Source organism: Trifolium pratense, linkage group LG4, assembly GCF_020283565.1.
Source record: "Trifolium pratense cultivar HEN17-A07 linkage group LG4, ARS_RC_1.1, whole genome shotgun sequence".
In the NCBI taxonomy this organism is placed as follows: domain Eukaryota; kingdom Viridiplantae; phylum Streptophyta; class Magnoliopsida; order Fabales; family Fabaceae; genus Trifolium; species Trifolium pratense.
In genome coordinates, this window is record NC_060062.1 from 53984396 (window position 1) to 53999637 (window position 15242).

Below are 15242 nucleotides of genomic sequence, written 5' to 3' on the forward strand. Positions count from 1 at the left end.
TCATAGAAATTGTTTGGGTGTCATTTAATTAGAAAACTTGCTTACGTGACATTCAATTGAATTTTTTGTAACCCATTATTTAAGAAAAAAAGATCTTCTAAAAAAAAGATTTAAGAAAAATAATACAAAAAAATCTTCTCAAAAAAAGATTTAAAAAAAAAAGGAAAAAAAATAATCTTCATACCCAATAAAAAAAGATTTTTGTATCTCACTATTTTTTGGATTGATGGTTGGATATATACAAATTAATCTGTAATAAAAAAACACAACTAAATTAATCGGATATATATATAAGCTTATACAAAATTATATTCTATTATATATACAGAACTTATTCATTGTGCAGTATAACATGCCATGTCAATTTATCTAGAATATCGACAAGAGTGTACATAACTGAATCGGGAAACATTAAATTTCATTACATATCGTCCGAATACATAAATAGGATTACAAAAATCCAAGTTATTAATACTAAGTTGAGCTAACAATTGAAAACATAAAGAAACTAAATCTTATTCACAATATAAGATAACATGACATCAGCTCAACTAGCATAATCAAGCATCTGAACTCCATGCTTGCAGACCATGATATCTCGATCAACCTGTTTATCTGAAATCAAATAAGTGGGGGATGAGACAGTCACTTCGTCTCAGTGGATTCCTACTACCCAATTACTATTGATGTCTACACCGGGGGCAACTGATGAACTAATGTTCCTTGATCCTGATAGTCAATCTCTAAATATGATTTACATAACATAATTTCATAACATAATACATAAAGGTGTAACACAAATTATTTATCTTGTTCGTTTTATCCATAACAAAGACACTCTGAGGTGAGCCGGTCTCAGAGGCCTGACATGTCCGTCTGCGATAATAATGTACATCGACACGACTGATCACAATCATAACATGATTGGATTCTAACGAATCCCATAACGTGGTACATAAGTAACCACCATAATTGATTGACTTTCTTAACTTAACTTAATAATCCTGATTGTTATCCTGCCCATGAATTCCCTCCGGGGTAATACTAACTTGTCCTGATTTCCTGATTATCATGTACCTAACGTGTAATTAACATTCTAATTATTTAATGTACTTACAGTATCCACAAAAAATATCTAGAAGGGTCAGAGATCTAAAAAGAGTGAAACCAAAAATTGCCTAAACCCAAAAAATCGGCCGAAAAACCTAAAATCGGCCAGAAACCCAAAAATCGACTATTAACCCAAAATGAAAGGTAGTTTAAGGAGAGGGTACCTCGACTGTCTCTTCCGCTTCCTTTGGAGATTTTCGCACCAACATCAGATGGTGAAGCTACCATTCGTAAAGGAATAAAGTCATTCGGTGTAAGGGCTGGACGTTCAGATTCTCGATCGACAAAGTTACCGGCAAGAAGAGACCTTTGCCGCTTTCTTGTTTCTTGAAGCAGAGGAACTTGTTCATGACATATCACCTTCCATCTCTTGATCAACAAAACAAATATGTATGTATAGGTATGACTAACATAACAAGACTAAAAGGTTTTTAAAACAGAATTTTCATTGAAGTAATAGACACATACTTTCGGCATTGGGAATCGGTGCGGAGAGGCACATATTCCGCAACCTTAGACCAGCAATATCCATACTTGGTGATTGCAGCTTCTAATCTTAAATCCTCATCCTCAGTCCACCCACCCCATTTCAAAGAAGGATCCAAACTATTAAGGTATCTGCAATAAGAATGCTCAAGAACTTCAACAAGAAGCCTAAATCATAAAAAGTCTGTTGCTAAAATGTTTATAAAATAGAATAGAATGCAATACCTGTCCCTACACTGAGATTGGATCCTGCCAGGAACATATTTGGCTATTTGATTCCATTTCCGGCCAAACAGCATGACTGCTACTGTAAGGCGTTCATCCTCCTTGAGAGTAAAGCTCCCTTTCCTCACAGGACAAATTGATTTTTTCCATCTGCATCAATTATAATTTGTTGCATTAGTAGACAAAATACAGCAACATATAAACAACTTCTCCAGTTCTCATGTTTCAGTTTTTCAGTGACCAGGCTTTGTTAATCATTAATTGTGTTATTTCAATATCAAGAATAAGCGTAACATTCTCATTTTATTTTTACATTTAGCAACCTTGCAAGAGAAATATAGGAACGATTTGGGGGCTTAAGCCTATTCCAAATGAAGTTGAGAACATAATGCACGGCCTCAGAGACTAACCTCGATGACGACACAATAATTTTCACATGATGCTACATAGCAGCTTAGGATTGGAAAAACATAAAATGTCTACGTCTAAAAGTTGCAACCAGATATTCCCAGTTAAAACCAGAATGTAAGTCAACATTTGATACAACAGGGTAGATTACTGTTTTGTGTACTAGAAGAATGGCAAAAGCTTGAAGCTGAAGTTACAACGGCATAATACTTCTTTTCTCAATCTTCCAATCATAATCATAACACTATATAAACAAAGAAGTCAAACAGTTGAGGTTCAAACTATACTAAGCTAAAATGTAATTAATATTTATTAGTCACTTGTAACTGCAAGGCCACATGACTTTCCCTTGAGAAAATAGATTATTAAGCCACCAATATAGTTGTAAATGAAATACTTATGAATAGGCTTTAAACTAGCATATAATATGTACATCGCTAATTTAAGTGATAGGTTACCATCGCTAATTATAACAAAGAGTTAACCTACCTATTCGAGCACTGGGTTCCCGTCCGCCGTTCTAAAACAGAAGCAACATTCTGCCAATTACTATCACCAAAATATGCAACAGCAGAACAACGTTGGGCATCTTCTTCCTCAGTCCATTCACTATTTATCATCGAAGAATTTAAGCTCCTTTTGAATCGTGCCAAACATTGAAATGGAATCCTGTTTGTGGCCAATGATACAGCAATATCTGTTGGAAAATCAATTTTAATAAGTGCAAAATCAAAGTCTAATGCCGTAAAAGATTTTGTTAAAATGGTGCAAAATCAATTTCAAACAAATATTCAAGTATTTAGAAGTGATAACGGCAAAGAATATTTTAACACAATGTTGAGTGATTTTTTTCGTGAAAATGAAATTGTGCATCAAAGTTCATGTCCTAACACTCCCCAACAAAATGGAGTTGCAGAAAGAAAAAATAGGCACTTGTTGGATGTGGCTAGAGCTTTACTTTTCGCAAGTAAAGTACCAAATTATTTGTGGGGTGAAGCAGTTTTAATTGCTGCATACTTAATTAACAGAGTGCCCTCCAAAGTTCTTAATTTTCAAACTCCAATTCATATTTTCAAAGAATGTTTTCCTAATGATCGTGTTTCAAACGATTTGACCTTAAAAATCTTTGGTTGCACTGCATTTGTTCATGAACATAAGAATATTAGCAAACTCGAATCGCGTGCTATAAAATGTGTTTTTGTTGGGTATTCTCCAACCCAGAAGGGATATAAATGTTTTGATCCAAAAAACCAGAAAATGTTTGTCACCATGGATGTTACATTCTTTGAAAACAAACCTTTTTTTGACACGCATCTTCAGGGGGAATTTAAATGAAGATTCGTTTCAAACTGAGGACACGAGTTTTTTTAATAATTTATCTTTGCCGGTATCACAAAGTTCTAAGACTTATACTTCTGCACCAACGAAAAATGGCCATGATTCTTTATCTAATCCTACTCCTGTTATGAGTAGTGAACTTAGTGAATCCGAGCCTACATTTTCTCATGAAGAAAACAATGAGAATCTTGAAAACGATGATAATGATGATCTAATTGAAATGCCACAAAATAATGAGTCATATAAAGATAATAGGTTTGAAGCAGGAATCAAAACTTGGAAAGGAAAGGTTTTTGTGAGAAAGAATCACAAAGAAAGTGATGAGTCCACATCTCAACACTGTCATGAATCTGAACCGGGGGATGATCAACTTCCTAAAAAAAGAAAAGGTAAGTCTATCTCTGTTTCTGAGAGTCGTATTTTGTATCCTGAAATCGATGATCCTGTGACTGTTAGAAAACCTGTTAGATCTTGCACTAAATACCCATTGTCCAATTTTATATCATATTCAAATTTGTCTTCGTCTTTTTCTGCCTTCACCTCAAAATTGTCTAGTGTAGAGATTCCAAAAAATGTACAGGTTGCTCTAGAAGTTCCAAAGTGGAGGGAAGCTGTACTTGAGGAGATGAAAGCTCTTGAAAATAACAAAACTTGGAGTGTTATGACACTACCGGATGACAAGAAGACGGTTGGATGCAAATGGGTGTTTACTGTGAAGTATAATTCAGATGGGTCAATCGAAAGGTACAAGGCTCGATTGGTGGCTAAGGGTTTTACTCAAACCTATGGTATAGACTACTTAGAGACTTTTGCTCCTGTTGCAAAATTGAACACTGTCAGAATTCTCTTGTCTCTTGCTGCTAACTTAGATTGGCCCCTACATCAGTTGGATGTTAAGAATGCTTTTCTCAATGGTGATTTAGAAGAAGTATATATGGACATTCCTCCTGACTTTGAAGACAAGTTTGGATCAAATGTATGCAAACTAAATAAGTCTTTGTATGGATTAAAGCAGTCTCCTAGAGCTTGGTTTGAAAAGTTCACTTATTCCATGAAGAAACAAGGGTACATTCAAGGACAAGCTGACCACACCTTGTTCACAAAGTTCTCCCAAGATGGAAAAATTGCTGTCCTAATTGTTTATGTTGACGATATCGTCCTTACTGGAGATGATATAGTTGAAATGGCAAGAGTAAAAGAGAAATTAGCATTAGACTTTGAAATCAAGGACTTGGGATCCATGAGATATTTTCTTGGTATGGAGGTTGCTCGATCAAAAGATGGTATTGTAGTTTCCCAGCAAAAATACATTCTAGATTTATTGAAAGAAACAGGAATGTGTGGATGCTGACCACCAGATACTCCCATGGATCCTAATGCAAAACTTTGGGAAGAAGGTCGTGTTCCTGTTGATACTGGAAGGTACCAGAGATTGGTTGGGAAACTGATTTATTTGTCACACACTAGACCTGACATTGCTTTCTCGGTTAGTGTAGTAAGTCAGTTTATGCATTCTCCTTTTGAGGAACATCTTGAGGCAGTCTATAGGATACTGCGATATTTGAAAGCAAATCCTGGAAAGGGATTATTTTTTAAGAAGACTAGTGAAAGAAATGTGTCTATCTTTACCGATGCTGATTGGGCAGGTTCAGTCACTGACAGAAGATCAACCTCTGGATATTGTACCTATGTTTGGGGTAATCTTGTGACATGGAGGAGCAAGAAACAAGGAGTTGTAGCAAGAAGTAGTGCAGAAGCTGAGTTTAGAGCTATGGCTCAAGGTATTTGTGAAGGATTATGGATCCACAGAGTCCTAGAAGAGCTTAAGATGAAAATTGAGCTTCCATTGAAATTATACTCTGACAGTAAAGCCGCTATTAGCATAGCTCATAACCCAGTTCAACATGACAGAACCAAGCATATTGAGATCGATCGACATTTCATAAAAGAGAAGTTAGATGCCGGAATCATATGTCTACCTTTTGTAACTTCGAGTCAGCAAACTGCAGATATCTTGACCAAAAGCTTAGCAAGACCCACCTTTGAGCATTTGATCGGCAAGTTGGGCATGATAGATATCTATGCACCAACTTGAGGAGGGTGTTGGAAAATATTTAGTTTCCTACTTTGTTATTTCTAGGAGATTCTAAGCTTATCTATTATTTCCTTTTATGTTTGTACTCTTCTTATTTAAATCAGCCTTGAGCTGAAGAATAACACACAACAGTATTCACTTATTATTTTCTACAATATCAAACAAGTTCCTGATGCCCTTCTCTTGGACAATAGTCAAAAGAGACCTATCCTCTTCTAAAGTCCATGGGCCATGGTTGATCAAAGGGTCTTCACAATTCAACCACCTATGGTTGCAAACATTAGAAGAATTAGTCAAATATTATTATGTCTAAGAATCCATCCATTTACATTAAGTTATTCTATGTTCTAATTAGATTCAAGAAAGGAGTGTCCCAGACATATGTGATGACAATCATCATCACAGACATGTTAAGCACCGCCATTTTAAAAATCATTTCATGGACAGTCCCACCTGCATGATCTATGTTGATCTTGAACTCTTATTGAAACCCAAAAAGGATAAACTGTCTGTGATTGTGAGCGTCATAGATGTTTGCAATGCCCAGGAAGATATTCTTCATTGAAAGGCAGTAAACATGAAACAATAGTCAAATAACACACTGATAATGAAGCATCTGATAACACATCCCGTGCATAATCACACTAACTACACAAATTCAACACAACTTTAGGGTAATTTTAGCTACATGTCAATCACACAATCATGCAGAAAAAATCCTAACTGGAAAAATTTGAAAAACTTTGCTTCTTTTGGCCAGCAATTTGAATTTCCTTTCCCTCCCATTCATCTCATTGCTTGCTGGGCCAAAAACAACAGTCCAATCCATTAAGGCACAAACAAGCCCGGTCCGGTTTGTTGAAAACAATAAAAAAATCGAAAAAAAGCAAAATAGGACAGTGGAAGATCATGAGGCGTCGTTTTCATTGTTCTGCAAAGCATAACTCCTCTTCTTCTTTTGGCTAACAAATTTGAAACCATTTTCACAACCAAAAAGTTTCAATTACTTATCGATGCAACATCTTCTTCTCACTCTGTCATCGCTAGAGAAATTTCATTTTTAACCCTTCACTCTCTTCAAATCCTCCTCCAATTTGACAAATTCAACACAGCTTTAGGGTAATTTTAGCCACATGTCAATCAGACAATCATGCAGAAAAAATCCTAGCTGGAAAAATTTGAAAAACTTTGCTTTTTTTGGCCAGCAATTTGAATTTCCTTTCCCTCCCATTCATCTCATTGCTTGCTGGGCCAAAAACAACAGTCCAATCCATTAAGGCCCAAAAAAGCCCGGTCCGGTTTGTTGAAAACAATAAAAAAATCGAAAAAAAGCAAAATAGGACAGTGGAAGATCATGAGGCGTCGTTTTCATTGTTCTGCAAAGCAGAACTCCTCTTCTTCTTTTGGCTAACAAATTTGAAACCATTTTCACAACCAAAAAGTTTCAATTACTTATCGATGCAACATCTTCTTCTCACTCTGTCATCGCTAGAGAAATTTCATTTTTAACCCTTCACTCTCTTCAAATCCTCCTCTAATTTGACAAATTCAACACAGCTTTAGGGTAATTTTAGCCACATGTCAATCAGACAATCATGCAGAAAAAATCCTAGCTGGAAAAATTTGAAAAACTTTGCTTTTTTTGGCCAGCAATTTGAATTTCCTTTCCCTCCCATTCATCTCATTGCTTGCTGGGCCAAAAACAACAGTCCAATCCATTAAGGCCCAAAAAAGCCCGGTCCGGTTTGTTGAAAACAATAAAAAATTCGAAAAAAAAGCAAAATAGGACAGTGGAAGATCATGAGGCGTCGTTTTCATTGTTCTGCAAAGCAGAACTCCTCTTCTTCTTTTGGCTAACAAATTTGAAACCATTTTCACAACCAAAAGTTTCAATTACTTATCAATGCAACATCTTCTCACTCTGTCATCGCTAGAGAAATTTCATTTTTAACCCTTCCCTCTCTTCAAATCCTCCTCTAATTTCAGAAAAATTTCACATGTCTTTACATGAAGAAAACCCCAATGTTGAAAAATTACCATTTTAATGATTCATTATTTGTTGATTTTGCAGGTTTGGTCAATATACATGCAGATTGGATTTTCCTCCAAAGGGATATAAGATAAGATCAAGAGGTAAAAAGTAATTTCGAATTTCACTTTCAGTTTCTCCCGCCTTGAAATTCAATTGATTTATTCATTTTATAATTGAAATAGGGTTAGAGGGTTTGTCTATTTAAGCAGTTATGGAGTGTATTGTCTCCGCCACACCAAACAAATTCATTTGCTTCTTTCCTCGTCTGTTGTTTTAATTGCTTTTTTCAATCACTATTTAATTTTTCAAAACAAAAAAAAAAAACTGTTTTTAATTTAGTTGAAAATGGCTTTCATGATTGGTAATGGTGAGCATTTTTCTGAGATTGAAAAAATTGATTATGAGAGAACAAGTTGGAATTTCAAAGCAAAAATTTTAAGGCTATGGGAAGTTTCTGATTTCTCTCGACCTAACAGTCAGTTTTCTTTAGAAATCGTTTTAATGGATTCTGAGGGTGGAAGAATCCATGCAACTGTTAAAAAAACACTTATCTATAAATTTAAGGATGATTTAAGTGAAGGAAAAGTTTATAGTTTTGAAAATTTGGGGGTTTCGACTAATGGTGGAGCATACCGTACCACTCAGCATCGCTACAAGATGAATTTCCAGTTTGGATCTGTGGTTCAGAGGATTACGAACCATGATGTTAAGGGATCTCCGTTTCATTTAGTTCCTATTTCTGATGTTGTGAGTGGAAGTTATGATACTGACTACTTAGTAGGTATGTGTTTTGCATTTGTTGATTTTCTATGTTATTTCTTCCAAAAGATTGTATTTATATATGCTAATAATATTTTGAGTCATTTCAGATGTTATACGGGTGTTGACTGGTGTTGGAATAGAGCATGAGGTAACAAGCCAAAATGGATCTACCACTAAGCTTAATGTGATTGCTCTAGAGGCACAAGGGTATGGATATTTTAGTTTGTTGCATTATACTAAGTCTGGCTTTTTAACTTGCATTATTGGGAAACTTGCATTATAAACTAAATCAAAGAACAATAAGATTTTTAACTGAGTTTGTTATATTAATATTTTGTACATAGGCATAAGATTCATTGCACTCTGTTTGGTCCGTATGTTGATGAACTAAATGCTTTTATTGCTTCTGCAGATTACAACAATGCAGTAGTTATTGTGCAACTAGCAAAGGCCAAGACTTATCAAGGTTAGCTGAGTAAAACATATATATTTATATTAAGTTTTAAATATATGTGAAGGCTAATAATTTGTTTAAATCTATATATTTTTTGCATATTGAAACTGAAGTAATTGATATGGAATTTGTAGACAAGATTCACATACAAAACTGTATGAATTTGCACACGGTTGTTAAACAACATTTCAAGATTTGACGAATTCGTTGCGGCAGCGGTAGTGGTTCCGCCGATGGAGGTGGTGACGGTGGCTGCGATGAGCGAATTGATGTATCAACTGTTTCAAGATTGGTACCAGTTGATGAATGTGGTTGTGATGAAGACTGTGGAGGTGATGACGACGGCGGTGGTGGCAGTGGTGGCGGTGATGGTGGACGTCGCGGTGGTGGTGACGCCATTGTGATGTGATGAGTAGCGGAAACGGTTCAATATATATAATCAGTATGGAATATTCATATAAAATGTATCTGTTAGAATATCTATTATATTAATTTAAATTATATTAGAGTATTTCTTGGGATCAAATTTTATATTATTTATTAGGAAAAATTCTTATTTATTTGTAACACATTAGTCCTTTATCTTATTTTTCTCCCATTTAGGTCCTTTATCTACCAAAATCTACGCATGTTGATCCTTTTTACCATTTTTTTATTAAAAAATTGCTGAAATAATAATTTTATCAATAATTTAAATTTTAAAAATATTTTTTAATTAAAGATAAAGAAATTCATCATCTTCATGTTCATTATATTATTCCTTAAAATAACAAAAAAAAAAATGTTTCACTCAAATACACTTTCAAGTTCCTTGTCTATCTTCACTATCATCTTTTCTGAAATTAAAATTTGAAATTGCAAACTTTCAATGAACCCTAAATTTATCAAAGTTAAAAAAATCCTCAAATTTAATTGAAAGACAGAGGGGTTTGAAAAAGAAATTTGGGGATTTGTTGAATTATGTGCACCAAAACCTTCGACTGATTGAACAGTCGTGGCACGGCTAGCTTGAAAGATTGAAAGTCTTTCTCTGTAAAATCTCAACGCAGAAATAACATTAGATAGAAAGTCTTTCTCTAGTATTTAAATGTAATTTTGGGTATTCAAGATTGAATTTGATGAAATGTCAACTAACCAATTTGGGTTTCTGATTTAATATATTATAATAATAGATAGATTGCTTTGTCCATGATTTTTATTCTCCAGCATCTTTCACATTTTTTCAGTTCTTTGATTTTTGTTCAAACTTTCCTCTCTTTTATTTGTTTCAGCTTATTGATTCCATTTAAAGTTCTCTTGTAGGTTAGATAAATTTAGGGTTGATTGAGATTTGAGTGAAACATTTTGTTGTTGTTAATAGATGAGGATGAAAATGATGAATATGGGATGAAGATGATTAACATGAGGATGAAGATGATGATGATGATGATGAATTTCTTTATTTTTAATTAAAAAATAATACAGTAGACATAGTTCTCATAATCATATATAAGACGGGATATGATATGATATGATGCATGAGCATGGCGCAATAACAAAAACATAAAGCACAAAGCTTCAACAATTAAGAAATACACACCTTGATTCACATTCACCACCAGTACGACCAGCAACATACATAGAAGCCAATCTATCCCAACTAACTTTATGTAAAAATCCTCTAATCCTCGCTGGTGTAATTTCAATACCTTTAACGGATTCAATTATGCTATCAATGTCATTTGCATCTTCAGGTGAGCAACCTGAACTGTCAACTAAATCATGGAAATTAGTGCAATGACAAAGGTCAAAATGGAACATTTAGCAATATACAACAATATAAATCAGTTATTACCTCATTCTATCTACTGAAATTTCAAGCACTGTTTCTTGGAATTATTGCTTAATCCCCTTCAAAAGATTTTCCCTCCATTTTTCCAATCCAATGAAAGCGGAAATCTTTCCAATACCATCTTATAGTTAGCATAGATGGAAGCGATGAAGGAGATGGTTAGATGAGGCATCACCCATGTCATTTTTTAGACCGATTTCAAAAGAGTAGTTGATGCAATACAAAAGCTACATAGGGGTGTGTCCGAATTTAGTTCCATTATTTGTAATATTCAAAGTATTTTGTCTTTAAATTCTAACTTTAAGGTGAAGTTTGCTAAGCGACAAGCGAACATGGTTGCCCATAAACTTGTTAGAGCGGCCATTTCTTTGACTTGTTTGTATTAAAACTACTTGTAATGAAATGATTTAAGTTTGTGATTGTCAAAATAAATAGATAAATATATTAAAACTAGTAATAAAATGACACAAATGTTAAAAAAAAAACAACTCACACAAATTGAAAACAAATCTACATTTTAGAGGATGTTTCTTACCAAAACTAGGTAGATGTTTTTTGGGGACAATTACGGCTATCATGATTTGCATATTGGCCACATGCTTTACAAAATCTTGTTCTTTTTTTATTTTTCAATAGCCTTCTCTTTTTCACCTTTTAATTCTTTTACCACTACCTTTTGTCTTAGACATCTTTGGGAGAAGAATTTCTACTTGATCGGTAATATTGGAAGCAATAAAGGTTTGTATATCATCATCCTTGGTTTGTTTAGAACCACCTTCACACTCATTCAATTTGCTTTTCACTGTCAACAATTTCATTTTTAACAACAAAAAAAATTTATACTTATCCCTGTCTAGCATTGTCTACACACTTAAAAAAGTTATCCCACAAATCTGAAATGAGCTTATTATCATTTTCAAGTTCGGAACAGTTTTCCGAAACATTGTCATCTATATCATAATTCAATTTTTGGCCACATTGTAACTATCGGGAATTTCACCTAGATATTTCCTGCAATTTATCTTCAAAAATATTTTATAGTTTCCTGCGGATTTGTTTGTAGGAAAATCCACCAGAAATATTATATTTTTGTATTAAAATTGTTTCCTGCGGTTTTTTTTAAGGTAATTCGTAGAGGATAATTACGATTTCTGAAGGAAACAGGTAAATTTGTAGGAAATAATACATATTCCGTAGGAAAATCTATTTAATCTGAAAGAATCATAGTAAATCTGTAGGAAAATAAATATTCAATACAAAACTTATGAAATATTAGGGACAAGGGTCATTAAGTTCATAATCCAAAATCACTTTTAATTGCAATCGCGGAATTGAACTTAGGGACTAATGCTGTTTTTGATTTAGGTGAATTAGGAGAGAGAAGTTGAAGCGAGAGAGATGTGAGAGAAATGGCCATTTCTCTAGTTTGGCAGAGCCAAGAAATAAGTGAGAGAAAGATAAAAAGGCGTGGGGCCCAGGTTTTCAGAGTCTTCGCTCTTATGCGAAGAAATAGCAGAGAGTGTTTCTGTTGGTTATTTAGTGAAATATAGTGATTGTATAAGCAAGAACTAAGATGTAATCTGACTGCAAAAAGGCTTATTATATTATTGAGCAGCAAAACTTGGTACTTATACAGCCATAAGGAAAAATAAAAAGGCAAAACATTTACTATGTAACTGATACTTAGAGACTTTAATTATTCTGATCCCAATAACTAGTTTAAACTTTATTGCCTAGAAATTAGGAGAAATAAACATTGATTGAGCAGCTCATGGGTCATTCCATCAAACACTCCTCCTTGGCACTAGAGCTGCATATTCCAAGCCTTTTCCTCATGAACTCAAATCTGGTTTTTGAAAGTGCCTTTGTTAAGATGTCTGCATTCTGATGTTCTGTTTTACAATAGACAAGCTGAACTTCTCCATCCTTTTGAACTTCTCTTAGATAGAAAAACTTGATCTTGAAGTGTTTGGTTCTACCATGGAACACTGGATCATTAGCAATTGAAATTGCAGCTTGGTTATCCACAAATATCTTTGTGCTTTCTGTTTGATTCATGTGCAAGTCTGTCATGAGCTTTCTGATCCAAATAGCTTGATTCACAGCAGCAGCAGCAGCTATATATTCTGCCTCTGCTGTCGATTGAGCTATAACTTCTTGTTTTTTTGAACACCATGAAAAAACTCCAGAACCTATTGTAAAACAATAACCTGATGTGCTCCTCATATCATCAACACATCCAGCCCAATCACTGTCAGAATAACCAAGAAGGCAGAAACTTTTTACTTGACTGAACCTTATTCCGTAATCAAGTGTGCCCTTGACATATCTAAGAATTCTTTTAGCTGCTTGAAAATGAATTTCACTAGCACAATGCATGTACCTTGATAATAAACTTACAGCATACATGATATCAGGCCTAGTTGCTGTCAAATACATCAAACAGCCTATTATGCTTCTGTACAATCTCTCATCAACCTTTTCAGCTTCATCTTCTTTGCAAAACTTCTCTTTTTGATTCATTGGAGTTGTAGCTGGTTTACATTCTTCCATATTGAACTTCCTGAGAACTTCTTTTGCATATTTTTGTTGGCACACAAATATTTTATTTTGCTTTTGTTGCACCTGCATTCCAAGGAAAAATGTCATTTTTCCAAGGTCCGTCATCTCAAAAGCACCTTTCATTTCCTCCTTGAACTTGCAAATAAGTTCCTCATGACTTCCTGTAACGAACAGATCATCAACATAGAGTGATACAACAAGTATTTCATTATCAACCTTTTTAACATATAAGGTAAATTCACTTGGACTTTTTGCAAAGCCTAAGTTCATCAAGTGTCTATCTATTCTGCTATACCATGATCTTGGTGCTTGTTTTAGCCCATACAAAGCCTTATTTAATCTATATACCTTCTCCTCCTGTCCTTCAACAACAAAACCCTCTGGTTGTTCAACAAATATTTCTTCTTCTAAGTATCCATTCAGAAAAGCTGACTTGACATCCATTTGATGTATAACCCAACCATTTTGTGCAGCTAGAGCTAGCAACAACCTTATGGTATCCAATCTAGCTACTGGAGCAAATGTTTCAGAAAAATCTACCCCAAAGATTTGGGCGTATCCCTTAACAACAAGTCTTGCCTTATACTTGTTTAGGGAACCATCAGAATTAAGCTTGGTCCTATAAACCCATTTGACTCCAATAGCTTTCTTATGGTTAGGTCTGTCCACCAATTTCCATGTCTGATTTTTTTCAATCATCTTGAGCTCCTCCTTCATCGCATCCATCCATTTTTTATCTGTTGCAGCTTCTTCATATCCAGCAGGTTCCATGATCGCAACATTACACCTCTGATAAATGTCAGAAAGTGATCTTTCTCCTCTAACAGGTTCATCATCGACATCTTCATTCACCTCTTGGAATTCAATCTTGTCATTTTCCCAGCTCCAGCTATCTAACTCCATGAATTTTACATCTCTGCTGATAATTATTTTGTTTTGATGTGGCAAATATATTCTATAGGCCTTAGCAATTAAGCTATAGCCCACAAAAATTCCTGGTTCTGCTTTCTTATCCAACTTGTCTCTCTTAACTTGATGTATATAAGAGAAACAAAGGCAGCCAAATGTCTTCAGATTAATTAGCTTTGGTTTGCTGCCATGCCAAGCTTCAAATGGAGTCTTTTTCTGGACGGCTTTTGTTGGCAGTCTGTTCAAAAGAAAAACTGCAGTATTTGCTGCCTCTGCCCAAAATTCCTTTGGCAGCCCTTTGTCATGAAGCATACACCTTGCCATCTCCATAATTGTTCGGTTTTTCCTCTCTACAACACCATTCTGTTGTGGAGTGTACGGTGCTGTTAATTGATGTTCAATGCCTGCATCTTCACAAAATTTATTAAATTTTTCAGAGGTATATTCAGTTCCATTATCTGACCTGATCACCTGCATCTTGCTTCCACTTTGAGTTTCAACCCAAGATTTAAATTTCATGAAAATACCAGCAACTTCAGATTTAAACTTCATAAAATAAATCCAACACATCCTTGAATAATCATCAATGAATGCAATGTAATACTTACTGCCATTCAATGATGGTGTTTTCATAGGTCCTCCCACATCTGTGTGTACCAATTGCAGCTTTTGTGTGGCCCTCCAAGTATTGTTTTGTTGAAAAGGAAGCCTTTTTTGTTTCCCATATTGGCAAGCGATACATTCAGGAGGCATAACTTCTAATTTTGGCAAGTCATTCACCAAGTTGTTCTTCTTCATAAAAATTAGAGCAGCATGATGGAAGTGGCCCAATCTCTTGTGCCAAAGCATTGTACTGCTAACCTCCTTGTGCATTGCAGCCTGCTCCTTGTTCATGAAATCTAAGGCAAAACTTTTGCCTTTCATTTGAATTTTGAATACCTCTCTACCTTCTGAATCTTTAATCATGCAATTTTTATCTTCAAAAAACACCTTATAACCTTTTTCCAGCAACTGTGGAACGCTCAACAAA

The 15242-nt window shown here is 34.7% G+C and overlaps 1 protein-coding gene across 3 annotated transcripts in view; it reads right to left on the bottom strand.

Annotated features, from left to right (window-relative positions):
- Positions 1-290: 290 nt before the first annotated feature.
- Positions 291-15242, bottom strand: part of LOC123924504 (myb-like protein L) — a 29908-nt gene continuing 14956 nt past the window's right edge. Inside the window, exons 9-16 of one of the 3 annotated variants that reach the window (XM_045977415.1) lie at positions 10745-10862; positions 10490-10664; positions 5821-5927; positions 2719-2926; positions 1822-1971; positions 1579-1728; positions 1275-1477; positions 291-615 (exon numbers count right to left, since the gene is read on the bottom strand). In XM_045977415.1, the coding sequence (XP_045833371.1) occupies positions 548-615; positions 1275-1477; positions 1579-1728; positions 1822-1971; positions 2719-2926; positions 5821-5927; positions 10490-10530 (927 nt within the window). In that variant the 5' untranslated portion in view covers positions 10531-10664; positions 10745-10862 and the 3' untranslated portion in view covers positions 291-547. Of the gene's footprint in view, positions 616-913; positions 1478-1578; positions 1729-1821; positions 1972-2718; positions 2927-5820; positions 5928-6115; positions 6744-10489; positions 10665-10744; positions 10863-15242 lie in introns of those variants that run through there. The other 2 variants (XM_045977417.1, XM_045977416.1) reach the window with 2 other exon arrangements.